General features: G+C 44.7%; 1 protein-coding gene across 1 annotated transcript in view; it reads left to right on the top strand.

Annotated features, from left to right (window-relative positions):
• The first annotated feature begins 11,195 nt into the window (after nt 1-11,195).
• Nucleotides 11,196-14,302, top strand: part of LOC126263428 (uncharacterized) — a 623,908-nt gene continuing 620,801 nt past the window's right edge. The window contains exon 1 of the mRNA XM_049960530.1: nt 11,196-11,523. Coding sequence (XP_049816487.1) covers nt 11,497-11,523 — 27 coding nt within the window. The 5' untranslated portion in view covers nt 11,196-11,496. The remainder of the gene's footprint in view (nt 11,524-14,302) is intronic.

The raw sequence follows: 14,302 nt of genomic DNA, 5'->3' as shown, positions 1-14,302 counted from the left end.
CTTCGCAGAAAATCCTTAGAACTTTTGGTCTTACGTCAAAGCGGCAGGTGGGCCAAAACAAAATGTCCATACACTCTGTGACCAGAATGGTACTGAAACGGAGGATGACAGACTAAAGGCCGAAATACTAAATGTCTTTTTCCAGAGCTGTTTCACAGAGGAAGACTGCACTGTAGTTCCTTCTCTAGATTGTCGCACAGATGACAAAATGATAGATATCGAAATAGATGACAGAGGGATAGAAAAACAATTAAAATCGCCCAAAAGAGGAAAGGCCGCTGGACCTGATGGGATACCAGTTCGATTTTACACAGAGTACGAGAAGGAACTTGCCCCCCTTCTTGCAGCGGTGTACCGTAGGTCTCTAGAAGAGCGTAGCGTTCCAAAAGATTGGAAAAGGGCACAGGTCATCCCCGTTTTCAACAAGGGACGTCGAACGGATGTGCAGAACTATAGACCTATATCTCTAACGTCGATCAGTTGTAGAATTTTGGAACACGTATTATGTTCGAGTATAATGCCTATTCTGGAGACTAGAAATCTACTCTGTAGGAATCAGCTTGGGTTTCGAAAAAGACGTTATTCGTCCACGAGACTCAGAGGGCCATAGACACGGGTTCCCAGCTAGATGCCGTGTTTCTTGACTTCCGCAAGGCGTTTGATACAGTTCCCCACAGTGGTTTAATGAACAAAGTAAGAGCATATGGACTATAAGACCAATTGTGTGATTGGATTGAAGAGTTCCTACATAACAGAACGCAGCATGTCATTCTCAATGGAGAGAAGTCTTCCGAAGTAAGAGTGATTTCAGGTGTGCCGCAGGGGAGTGTCGTAGGACCGTTGCTATTCACACTATATATAAATGACCTTGTGCATAACATAGGAAGTTCACTGAGGCTTTTTGCGGATGATGCTGTAGTATATCGAGAGGTTGTAACAATGGAAAACTGTACTGAAATGCAGGAGTATCTGCAACGAATTGACGCATGGTACAGGGAATGGCAATTGAATCTCAATGTAGACAAGTGTAATGAGCTGCGAATACATAGAAAGAAAGATCCTTTGTCATTTAGCTAGAATATAGCAGGTCAGCAACTGGAAACAGTTAATTCCATAAATTATCTGGGAGTACGCATTAGGAGTGATTTAAAATGGAATGACCATATAAAATTAATCGTCGGTAAAGCAGATGCCAGACTGAGATTCATTGGAAGAATCCTAAGGAAATGCAAGCCGAAAACAAAGGAAGTAGGTTACAGTACACTTGTTCGCCCACTGCTTGAATGCTGCTCACCGTTGTGGGATCCGTACCAGATAGGGTTGATAGAAGAGATAGAGAAGATCCAACGGAGAGCAGCGCTCTTCGTTACAGGATCATTTAGTAATCGCGAAAGCGTTACGGAGATGATAGATAAACTCCAATGGAAGACTCTGCAAGAGAGACGCTCAGTAGCTCAGTACGGTCTTTTGTTGAAGTTTCGAGAACATATCTTCAATGAGGAGTCAAGCAGTATATTGCTCCCTCCTACGTATATCTCGCGAAGAGACTATGAGGACACAATCAGAGAGATTAGAGCACACACAGAGGCATACCGACAGTCTTTCTATTCACGAACAATACGAGACTGGAATAGAAGGGAGAACCGATAGAGGTACTCAAAGTATCCTCCACCACACACCGTCAGGTGGCTTGCGGAGTCTGGATGTATATGTATATGTAGATGCTTTTGTTCACTCCAGGTCTCCGTAGACATTCCGCCTGTTTGTAGCTGCAGTTTATGGCGGGTCATGGGCCATCGAACATGGCCGGTGTGAGGTGGAGGTTACACCATTAAGTTAAGTCACGTTTTAGACTTTGTATATATGTACTGTTTGTGTTTGCCTTTTTTTTCGTTTATAAATGTATAGCTAGGTGTTCTTTTAATCATTGACAAAGGTCTTCTTAGGCACTTGTGGGTTTTATTGTTCTGAAGAAGGTGTAGTTATCACTCTCTTTCAAATTCTGAAGGTGGCAGTGGTAAAATACAGGAAGCGAAAGGCTATTTACAATTTGTACAGAAACCAGATGGCAGTTATAAGAGTCGAGGGGCACGTAAGGGAAGCAGTGGTTGGGAAGGGAGCGAGACAGGGTTGTAGCCTATCCCAGATGTTATTCAATCTGTATATTGAGCAAGCAGTGAAGGAAACAAAAGAAAAATTCGGAGTAGGTATTAAAATGCATGGAGAAGAAATAAAAACTTTGAGGTTCGCCAATGACGTAATTCTGTCAGAGACTGCAAAGGACTTGGAAGAGCAGTTGAACGGAATGGTCAGTGTCATGAAAGGAGCTTATAAGATGAACATCAACAAAAGCAAAACAAGAATAATGGAATGTAGTCGAATTAAGTCGGGTGATGCTGAGGGAATTAGATTAGGAAATGAGACACTTAAAGTAGTAAAGGAGTTTTGCTATTTGGGGAGCAAAATAACTGATGATGGTCGAAGTAGAGAGGATATCAAATGTAGACTGGCAGTGGCAAGGAAAGCGTTTCTGAAGAAGAGAAATTTGTTAACATAGAGTATTGATTTTAGTGTCAGGAAGTCGTTTCTGAAAGTATTTGTATGGAGTGTAGCCATGTATGGAAGTGAAACATGGACGACAACTAGTTTGGACAAGAAGAGAATAGAAGCTTTCGAAATGTGGCGCTACAGAAGAATGCTGAAGATTAGATGGGTAGATCACGTAACTAATGAGGAGGTATTGAATAGCATTGGGGAGAAGAGAAGTTTGTGGCACAACTTAACTAGAAGAAGGGATCGGTTGGTAGGACATGTTCTGAGGCATCAAGGGATCACCAATTTAGTATTGGAGGGCAGCGTGGAGGGTAAAAATCGTGGAGGGAGACGAAGAGATGAATACGCTAAACAGATTCAGAAGGATGTAAGTTGCAGTAGGTACTGGGAGATGAAGAAGCTTGCACAGGATAGAGTAGCATGGAGAGCTGCATCAAACCAGTCTCAGGACTGAAGACCACAACAACAACAACATGTATAGCTATGGTGTTCTTTTAATCATTGACAAAGGTCTTCTTAGGCACTTGTGGGTTTTATTGTTCTGAAGAAGGTGTAATTATCTACGCCGAAACCTAGGTTAACACTAGGTGCTTTTTTCGCAATCGAGGCGGGTTTCTAGTTTTTTTAATATACTGTATTAACCAACGATTGCTGACGCGCTGCGATGTTGAAGGTTCTTACAAACGTTAATAATTGCAAACAAACATTACTAATATAACAAAGTTTAACATCAAGTCTATTAATATAATCTATCGACTCTGGAGTTGCGAGCAGGAAGTCGTCGGGGCTCCCATTATAGGCTCTTCTGGAATACTCTTCAACAATGTGGCTGATGGTCTGACTTCCTCCGCAGTCACACTGAGGGGATAGTATTTTACCCCATTTATACAGGAAGTAAGCACATCTGCTATGACGAGTTCTAATCCTATTTAGAGTGGACCACGTTTTGCGTGGTAGGTCAAAATCAGGTGGTTTTTGTGTGATGCAAGGCATGTTATGATTTTGCCAAGCATTCCATTTTTCAGACCATGCGTTTGTGATACTGAAACCTTCTTGTACACAGTTCCTTGCTGTTCTTGTTGGCGGGTTCCTAGATCGAAGCCTATTAGCGTTTGCAGCCTCAATGTCTTGGTGGATTGGCAGGCTTCGATTTCCCATGATGTTTTTGTATTCACGTAAAAGCGAGTCAGTAGGTTGCAGGTGTAGCGGCGGGATGTGGCTCAATATTGGGAGTCATTGCGTTGGGGTGGGTTTAATTACTCCAGAAATCATCTTTAGAGTGTTATGCAACTGGACATCCACCTTTTTTACATGTGGGCTGTTTAGCCAAATCGGAGCACAGTATTCGGCAGCCGAGAATACAACTGCTAAAGCAGAGGTGCGGAGAGTGGAGGCCGTTGCTCCCCAGGTAGTACCACAGAGCTTTTGAATAATGTTGTTTCTTGTCTTTAATGTTTCGGCAGTCTTTGTTAGGTGCTCTTTAAAGAATAGTGTTCTGTCCAACGTCATGCCCAAGTACTTCGGAGTTTTATTATGCCTGAGAACGGTGTTTCCAAATCAAATGTTGAGTTCCTTTCCAGGGAGTTTGTTGTTGAGATGGAAGCAACTAACCTCTGTTTTGGAAGCATTTGGTTGAAGTGTCCACTTACGGAAATATTCACCCATTATCTTCATGTCTTTCGTTAGGATATCCACAGATGTGTCAATTGTGCTACATCTTGTAGCGAGGGCCCAGTCGTCAGCATACCCGAACTTTCTTTATTGTGTTTCCGGCAGGTCTGCAATATAGAGGCTAAATAGCAGTGGTGCGAGCACTGATCCTTGTGGTAAGCCATTCTTTAGTTTTTTGATGGAGCTATAGTCAGTGTCCATACTTATTTGGAACACCCTATCATTGAGCATGCTGTCTATTAAGCGTGCTATACATTTGCAAGGAATTACTCAAAGAATTTTGTACATGATGCCTTCTCTCCACACAGTGTCGTAAGCTGCTGAGAGGTCAATAAAGGCGACTGATGTTTTCAATTTTCTCTGGAATCCCGCCTCAATGTAAGTAGTGAGTGACAACACCTGGCAGTACAACTTCTTCCTGGCCGAAAGCCTTCCTGTTCAACTGGGATCGCCCTGAACAATTCTGGAGATAAACGGCCGGCGGGCGCAGTTAAAGGAAGAAGAGATCCCGGTGCGTGAACAGACGTTGCGTGCATGGCCAAACTGTCGAAAGCGTTACTTCGCAGCTACGAAACATTACTCGTAATATTACAGGAAAATAATCAAACTGCGCCGGCCGCTGTGGCACTTGAGTCTGGAACCGCGCTGCTGCTACGGTCGCAGGTTCGAATCCTGCCTCGGGCATGGTTGTGTGTGATGTCCTTAGATTAGGTAGGTTAAAAGTAGTTCTAAGTCTAGGGGACTGATGACCTCAGATGTTACGTCCCATAGCGCTTAGAGCCATTTGAACCATTTGAATAAAACTGCACCCGGTGGACCCGTGTAATAAATGAGGATATCAAATTTTGTGTCTTGACGTCATGAGTTCAGTGTAGCATTGCACGACATCGTGTGAAGTCTAGTTTTTGACTGACGCTGATGTTTATCAACAATGGCTGGACAAACATTTTAAATTATAAAACTGTGAAACCAATCTACCATAAAAAAATATTTTAATCTAGAGCTGAATTGTACACTCTAAGACAAAGAAAAAGTTGCACTACGAAGTAATTATAAGAATGAGACGGAAATCGGTAGATGTGATATACATGTACAGACAAACAAATGCTTACAGTTTCAGAAAAATTGAATGATTTTGTCAAGAGAAAGAGCTTCACAAATTGAGTAAATCAAAGAAGCGTTGATCCACCTCTGGCCCTTATGGACGCATTTAGTTGGCTTGTCATTGATTGATAGAGTTGTTGGACCTCCCCTTGAGGGATATCGTGCCAAATTCTGTCCATTTGGCGCGTTAGACCGTAAAAATCCCGAGATAATTGGAGCGCCTAGCCCATAATGTTCCAAATCAAGCACGAACACAAGCGATAGACACTCTCGTCATGAGCGGGAGCGCATTTTCTTGCTGAGATATGAGTCCAGCATGGTTTTCCGTAAGGGCAACGAAACGGGACGTAGGTTATCGCCAACGCACCGGTGCGCTGTAGATGACAACCGAAGCGGTCCTGCCGTGAACTGAAATGGCGCCCCAGACTATCACTCCTGGGTGTCGGGCTCTGTGCCGGTAGACAGTTATGATGGTATCCCACCACTGCCCGAGGCGTCTCCAGACGCCTCTTCGCTGGTCATCGGGGCTCAGTTCGAAGCCAGATCATCACTGAACACACTTCTACCACAGCCAATGTGATTCCTAGACGAATGTGTAAAAGGCCTTGCTGGCGTACAAAGGTCAACAGTAGTCGTCGCAAGGGGCACCGTGATCTCAGTACTCTTTCTGTAAGCCACCTTTTAAAGGTCATTGTGGTTACTGATGCACCAGTTGCATGTCTGACTGATGACAGTGATGAATCCGGGGCTCTGAGTGCTCTCTGCTCCGTCCTCAAATTCTATCGTCTCTCTAGGTGACCACCTTGACGCTGTGTTTGGCCTTGGTTCACCCAGTCCTGTCGAATAGCGGCAACGGTTGTATTCAAATGGCCAACGATTCGCCGATTACTCCGGCCAGCTTCTTCGAGGGCAACTACACATCTTCTCTCAAATACTGTCATCTCCGTAAATGTTCAAGTGCCTGTCAGCGAAGCATAGTTATGTCCAACTGAATACACGGAATGAAAATCTCAGGGACTTTATGCCCTGGCATCGACGTGTGCTCTGTTTACAATCCTTGCCAGCTGCTCGGTGAAATTGCGCTATGCGTCACACATTCATCTATCGGCCGCCAAAGTTCACAAATTTGCATTTTCCGCCGATACGTTTATGAATATCAATTTGTGACCAGTTTGCATGAATTCTTCGCCGTACGTCGTTTGTTTTGTCTTAGGAGTGTACGTTAAACACATACTAATCTACACTGCTAAGAAAAAGAATGTAGCACCCGGAAGACATGGTTGAATGTCAACATAATCACATACAAGTACTCACCGTCGGATGTATATAAGTGATTAGAGTTGCAATTCTCTGTGGCAGATGGAATGGCCAGAAGAGTGCCTTAGTATTATTCATGTTTAGTGTTGTTATCATGCCTGGTAGGGCATATAAAGTTTGTGAACAGTATCAGATGTTGAGCGATCACTGTGAAGGACACAGAGATGCCGCCTACTCGTGTGAGACAGCGATATCAGCGCCCAGCAAAATTTGAAAGGGGTCTCATTTTGGATCTCCATTTGGACAGCTGGTGGAATCGAGAAATATCCAAATTTGGGGGGGGGGGGGAGGGGCACTCGAATTTGACAATGGCCCGATACTGGACTGCATGGGAATGTGTGGTCTGGCATAGTTGTCATCAAGGTTCCAGTCGACTATATCTGAACACCATAAGAGAGGAGTGCTGTATTCTGCACCAAGCGTATTGTAACCCCTGCCATCAGAGAACAAGTGATGGACTCCTATCAACATTCTGTGTGATCCCACACCATTGGTCTGAGATTAGCAGCAGACCAACTAGTGAAGTATGTCCCATGCATACGCTGCTGTTTAACACCACAAAACAAGCAACTGTGTTTAGACTGGTATTGTGATCGGAGACATGGACTGCTGACAAATGACGTCGCGTTGTGTTCAGCGATGAATCACGGATGACCATCTTCGGCGACTAAGGCCTGGGGAGAGGTACCATTCTGCCAATTTTTTCGAGAGGGATAGCGCTGTTACTCCTGACGTCATGGTGTGGGGAGCCATCTGGTATGACTTCAGGTCCGGCTGGTAGTGACAAAGGGAACTCTAATGGCACAACTGTACACCATGGATGTCCTGTATCCTCATGTGTTTTTTCTCACGCGACAGTATCCTGTAACCATTTTTCAACACCACAATGCTGCCCAAAATTGCACTTGTCTCTATGAGCAGTCTGCATGATGCTGAGATGGCCAACAATTTCTCCAGACCTGTCCACAATAGGACATATGTGGTATCAGCTAGAACGTCAACTGTGCCCCAATGTCAGCATCCATCCAGGTCAGAGAGGGTACGACGGAAGCGAATCCAGAGTAACATGATTTTGAGTAACGCTACACAGTTAGACTGAACAGAGATACATGTGTTCTACAATAACACGTGTAATGACGTCATTATTTCTTACCCTGTCCCTTTACCCCTTTTTAAGTGTAGGAAGGGCGTCCATTGAGTAACGCAACATATTTTTTTCTCGGTCAGTTTCGGTTGAAAAAATGCGGACTTTGTTGTGGGACATAGTGGAATATTCCCGCTTCACCTCCCACAGTTTCATGAACTTCTGATATAACCTTCCAAGTGGCGTCTCTAACGGAGGTGTGTTCCAAGTAAAGAGCTGTGATTGCCTTTCTTTTGGCGGAAAACCAGAGTATCACATTATTCACAGACGCTTGCGGAATGTCTACGGAGACCTGGAGTGAACAAAAGCATCTACATCTACATATACATCCAGACTCCGCAAGCCACCTGACGGTGTCTGGTGGAGGATACTCTGAGTACCTCTATCGGTTCTGCCTTCTATTCCAGTCTCGTATTGTTCGTGGAAAGAAAGACTGTCGGTATGCCTCTGTGTGTGCTCTAATCTCTCTGATTTTATCCTCGTAGTCTCTTCGCGAGATATACGTAGGAGGGAGCAATATACTGCTTGACTCCTCGGTGAAGGTATGTTCTCGAAACTTCAACAAAAGACCGTACTGAGCTACTGAGCGTCTCTCTTGCAGAGTCTTCCACTGGAGTTTATCTATCATCGCATTATTTATGGAATTAACTGTTTCCAGTTGCTGACCTGCTATATTGTAGCTGAATGACAAAGGATCTTTCTTTCTATGTATTCGCAGCACATTACACTTGTCTACATTGAGATTCAATTGCCATTCCCTGTACCATGCGTCAATTCGTTGCAGATACTCCTGCATTTCAGTACAGTTTTCCATTGTTACAACCTCTCGATATACTACAGCATCATCCGCAAAAAGCCTCAGTGAACTTCCTATGTTATGCACAAGGTCATTTATATATAGTGTGAATAGCAACGGTCCTACGACACTCCCCTGCGGCACACCTGAAATCACTCTTACTTCGGAAGACTTCTCTCCATTGAGAATGACATGCTGCGTTCTGTTATGTATGAACTCTTCAATCCAATCACACTATTGGTCTTATAGTCCATATGCTCTTACTTTGTTCATTAAACCACTGTGGGGAACTGTATCAAACGCCTTGCGGAAGTCAAGAAACACGGCATCTAGCTGGGAACCCGTGTCTATGGCCCTCTGAGTCTCGTGGACGAATAACGTCTTTTTCGAAACCCAAGCTGATTCCTACAGAGTAGATTTCTAGTCTCCAGAAAAGGCATTATACTCGAACATAACACGTGTTCCAAAATTCTACAACTGATCGACGTTAGAGATATAGGTCTATAGTTCTGCACATCTGTTCGACGTCCCTTGTTGAAAACGGGGATGACATGTGCCCTTTTCCAATCTTTTGGAGCGCTACGCTCTTCTAGAGACCTACGGTACACCGCTGCAAGAAGGGGGGCAATTTCCTTCTCGTACTCTGTGTAAAATCGAACTGGTATCCCATCAGGTCCAGCGGCCTTTCCTCTTTTGGGCGATTTTAATTGTTTTTCTATCCCTCTGTCATCTATTTCGATATCTATCATTTTGTCATCGGTGCGACAATCTAGAGAAGGAACTACAGTGCAGTCTTCCTCTGTGAAACAGCTCTGGAAAAAGACATTTAGTATTTCGGCCTTTAGTCTGTCATCCTCTGTTTCAGTGGAGGGAGATGGTGGGGTCAGCACATTGCTCTTCCGGCCTTAGCTCGGCTTTTCAGACATTGGAAACGCTACTTCTCATTCGAGCTGGTCTTCAGTTGGCACCACTAAGCTAGTGCGCTCCGTTTCAATCCTCGCAGCAAGAAAAGATCGTTGGCTGTACCGGAAATTGGACCTGGGTCCTGCGCGTGATAGTCAGAAGTGCTGACCAGTTCCTTTTTTTGTATTCTGTCTTTCGATCTGTTTCTTCGTTATTGTTTCGACAGTGGTTCGGTGCAGATGGCACATGACAGTTTTCAAATTCTCTCGATGAGAACTTCACTCATTATTATTATTATTATTATTACAAAATGTGGCCAGTCCCCTGAGCTACCGTGCCGGCTTCCACTCGGCTAAGGAAGCGCTCTGTCACCAAAGTGCCTGTGTAGCTGAAAGTAGGTCTACACAACACGCGAATGAAAAGGTATATCGCGGAGTGTACAAAAGAAACGTTCGTGGTACAAGATATTTTCATAGATACTGCAAACCAAGTAAATATGAAGAAGAGACTGCACTGCAGCAAAGATCACAATACGTGGACCTCCACCAAAAGCATTTCTATGTGATTCGATTAGTCTACTTTCATATATTTTTATATGGAGAGAACAAGGGAAAGGTACAATCCTGACACCATACTTTCAGGACACGAAATAATGACATTAGCTGCCAGTGGACACCGATTTATATCAATGGGAGAAGTTGAAAATTGTTCCCAGACTGAGATTCGAACCCACCTCTCCTGCTGATCAAGCAGATGCGCTGACCACTACGTCATTCAAATACATTGGGTACCAAATCCGCACGAGCTACCGTAGCATGCTTCCCGTCAGACTCAGATTGTCATCTTATACCAACGACGTAGTGCCCCTCTTCACTAGCATCGTTGGCTGTTATCGCTGTAAGAACAGACACCACATGTACACTGTTTTCAGTTGTGGCCATGACCAGCCATAAACTGCCTGTTTGTAGCTGCAGTTTATGGCGGGTCATAGCCCATCGAACATAGGCCGGTGTGAAAGGTCTTCTTAGCCACTTGTGGGTTTTATTGTTATGAAGAAGGTGTCGTTATCTACGCCGAAACCTAGGTTAACACTAGGTGCATTTTTGGCAATCGAGGCGGGTTTCTAGTTTTTTAATATATTAACGTTTGTTATATTAGTGATTTGTTTGTTTCTTTCTTATGTGTCTATATTGCCATACGATAAATAAATAATCTTCAGTGCTACGCTTAAGCTGTTCTTCTTGTCGCTGCGTCACTCGTCAAGCCAAGCTGAGAGGCTGGGGTAGTAAACTCACATTTTCAAGGGTGTTTTACGTGCCCATTCCATTATAGATCGCTCCGGATTCAACAGATCCTGTAACTCTGCCTCACTTTCACTGAGGAGGAGAGGCCATGCAATGAGCGAGAGTAAAACGTGTGGCCCGGTGCCACCCTACCCGCCAGCCGCGCAGATACGGAACGTTCCGCCTGGCAGCAGGTGTGAATGGCACGGCCGGAGGTGCGAAGGTGTCCCCGTGCCGCCACTTTACTCCCGTGTGCGCCGAGCCACTGGTTTCCAAAACCGGCTTCCAGCCTCCAGAGTCGCCGTAGTACGGCCGCCGATGGTGACGTAATGCAGCCGACCAATCGGTGCGCTCGGAGCCGCCTTTCGTCTGCAGCGGCGAGGAGATCCCTTACCTGCGCGGGGGTAGGCAGGCGGAGGCGCGCCGCCGAGTCTCGATTTAAAACATTACTCCGCCGTGCTCCGCGCCGACGCAGGCGTCTCCGGCGCCGTACCGCAGCTTCCAGCAGTCCAGCTGTCACCGCCTCCCTCCTCCTCGGCAGGTCTCCGCGGTGCTACGCTCGGCTGGAAGAAGACCGCTCGACCTCCCGTTGTCTCCTTGTTACCTCTCTCGGCTTCTCCGGCGCAGTACTTTCTGCAAGGACCAGTTTCCGGGTGCATCGCATCCTCGTTTCAGCGCGTAGTAACACCACCAGCAAACGTCGTTGTCGCAGTGCACACACTACAATGAGGAAAGACGCCATCATTTTTACGGTGAGTACGTAAAAGTTTTGGGCGTACTAACAAGAGATCCATTCATCGGTTCTCTGTCTCATTAACACTACTATGTGTCTGTTTCACTCTTTCAGCAGAACTTATTTTTGTAAAAGTTGGGAAGAGTGATAAGATTTTAATGGCGCAGTGTGTCGTGATTCTTATGACTGAATTGCGAGGGGGGACACAGTGTGTTTTTATGCATGGAGACAATGCTAACCTCAGACATTGGCATGTGTTGTAACCTGTAATGAAGTACTGTCTGACAAAACTCCACAGATATTCAGTCAGATATTGATGATATTTTAAGGTAGTGCAAAGAATGGCAACTTGCTTTAAATATCCAAAAATTTGAAACTACGAACTTCACAAAACAGAAAAAAATTACAATAATAATGAGTCACAACTGGAAGCAGTCACCTCGTACAGATTTTAGGGATATGAAATGGCACGATCGCTTTGGGCCCAACAGTGGATTAATTAGATGACAAACATCGGTCCACTGGTACGGTACTGTGAAAATGCAATGAATCTACAAAGAAGACTGCTCACATATCATTCGTGCTACTCATCCTGGAATATTGCTTACATTGATTTCAAATGAAAATCACAAAACTGTGGATATTCTCCGGTATTAATTTATTTCATTATCAAGTTTTTGGCTTACAGGTCCATTATCATACTTTTACAGACTAACATCGTCAAAGAGATACAATACTTGAGCGTGTCGGACCCATATCAAATAGGATAACTGGGGATATTAAATGCACATGTTTAGTCGATCGATTGGAGAGCTTCACGGAAATTTTGAAAAACGTAATCCTGCAGACGCATGAAAATAGGTGCCAACCATCCCGCGAAAGCCTACAAGAGAACTTTCAAGAACCAGCATTGACAAAGCTGGGATTATCCCTTATGCAGCGCTCCTGTATGGACCACAAAAATTTGACAAAAATTATAGTGTTGAAAGAGACATTTAAGTAATCATTCTTCTCGCGCTCTACTTGCGGATGTTACAAAAAGCCACTAGTAGTTATCGAATGGGAAGCTTCCTTCAGGCGTGCACTTCACAGCGGTTTGCGCAGTAGAGCTGGAACAACAGATTGTACTGAAGCCATTCCTTACAGGACGGCTGCGAAGTTACTAAAAACGAGGAACATCCCAATAATAAAACTGAAAACTAAACTCCTCCCGAACAGGCCATGAAGGCCCAACGGTACCGACCGGCCTCCGTGTCATCCTCAGCCCACAGGCGTCACTGGATGCGGATATGGTGGGGCACGTGGTCAGCACACTGCTCTCCCGGCCGTATGTCAGTTTCCGAGACCGACATCCCAATAATCCAATGCTTAATTTGTCAACAATCTGGTAAAACTGCCAGGCGGGTAAAACTCTTGGAGTGTCTACACCATTTCTGTTTTGCGATACCATTTGCAGCCTGTGTAGTTACCATTTTTCGGGGCGTATTGCCGTCGCTTAAGTGTTGCTTGTGCTTTTCGCATTGTTTGCATCAGTAGTTAACACCGTTAGATGTAAGGAGCGGCAGTATGTTTCTTTGGGCATAGTCTTGCTTTATAGTGCGTATTATATCTGTAGATAGTCTTTCTACTTCTGCAGATAGAGTGTTATTCTGCTGAAAGTAAATGGCATCGCACGGGGAATTTTTTATTGTAGCATATGTTAAGCATTCTTGGAGTTTAAACTGCGGAGGGACGGTGAGACAAATGACTGCTCATACAAGGTGCCCCAGGAGGAATAGTCAATATTCAGGGATATGTCAGCAACGCCGGCCGTTGTGGCCGAGCGGTTCTAGGCGCTTCAGTCCGGAACCGCGCTGCGGTCGCAGGTACGAATCCTGCCTCGGGCATGGATGTGTTGGAAGTGTGTGATGTCCTTAGGTTAGTTATGTTTAGGTAGTTCTAAATCCAGGGGACTGAAGACCCCAGATGTTAAGACGCATAGTGCTCAGAGCCATTTTTTTTGTCAGCAATGATCATTTGAAGCAAAAACTTCTAGTAAATATGGCCTTTTATACCTTACGAGGTATTACCACTTCTACTTCGATCATATAAATCAAATCTCTGCCGGCCGAAGTGGCCGTGCGCTTAAAGGCGCTGCAGTCTGGAACCGCAAGACCGCTACGGTCGCAGGTTCGAATCCTGCCTCGGGCATGGATGTTTGTGATGTCCTTCGGTTAGTTACGTTTAACTAGTTCTAAGTTCTAGGGGACTAATGACCTCAGCAGTTGAGTCCCATAGTGCTCAGAGCCATTTGAACCATTTTTGAAATCAAATCTCTGTGACTGCAAGGTCTTTGCTTTCCACATTTTGAGAGGAAGTTGTATGGACCAAAACAAGATAAAAAGTCCAGTGAAAGTGGGCTGTTAAGTGCATACTTTAAGAGGTATGAGTACTCGTTCATCTTCGCTACTCTTCTGCTGAACAAATGGTCATAGCTCTTACGGTATGCATTGTAATGTTTACTAAACAATATTTTCTTGTTGTGGCCCATACTACCTCCTCCGAAAATGTGGAAAGCAAAGAGCTTGCAGAAGAAGATATTTGTTTCGCAGTATCGAAGAAGTGCTCATAGCTCTCAAGGTACGCATTTTAGAGCCTTTGTTTACTGGACTTTTCGCTTTAAATGATCGTTTCTGTCATATCCATGAATACTGGCCACTCTTCCTGGGACACCCTGTGTATCCCTATGCAAGATGCTACTAGTACAACTTTGTCTTTTCGTCCCATATTGGAGCGATACGTAGGAGCCTAAAGAATGT

The sequence above is a fragment of the Schistocerca nitens genome, chromosome 1 (assembly GCF_023898315.1).
Source record: "Schistocerca nitens isolate TAMUIC-IGC-003100 chromosome 1, iqSchNite1.1, whole genome shotgun sequence".
NCBI lineage: Eukaryota > Metazoa > Arthropoda > Insecta > Orthoptera > Acrididae > Schistocerca > Schistocerca nitens.
Note: the sequence above shows the minus strand (reverse complement) of the source record. Positions and strands in the feature narration are given on the sequence as shown.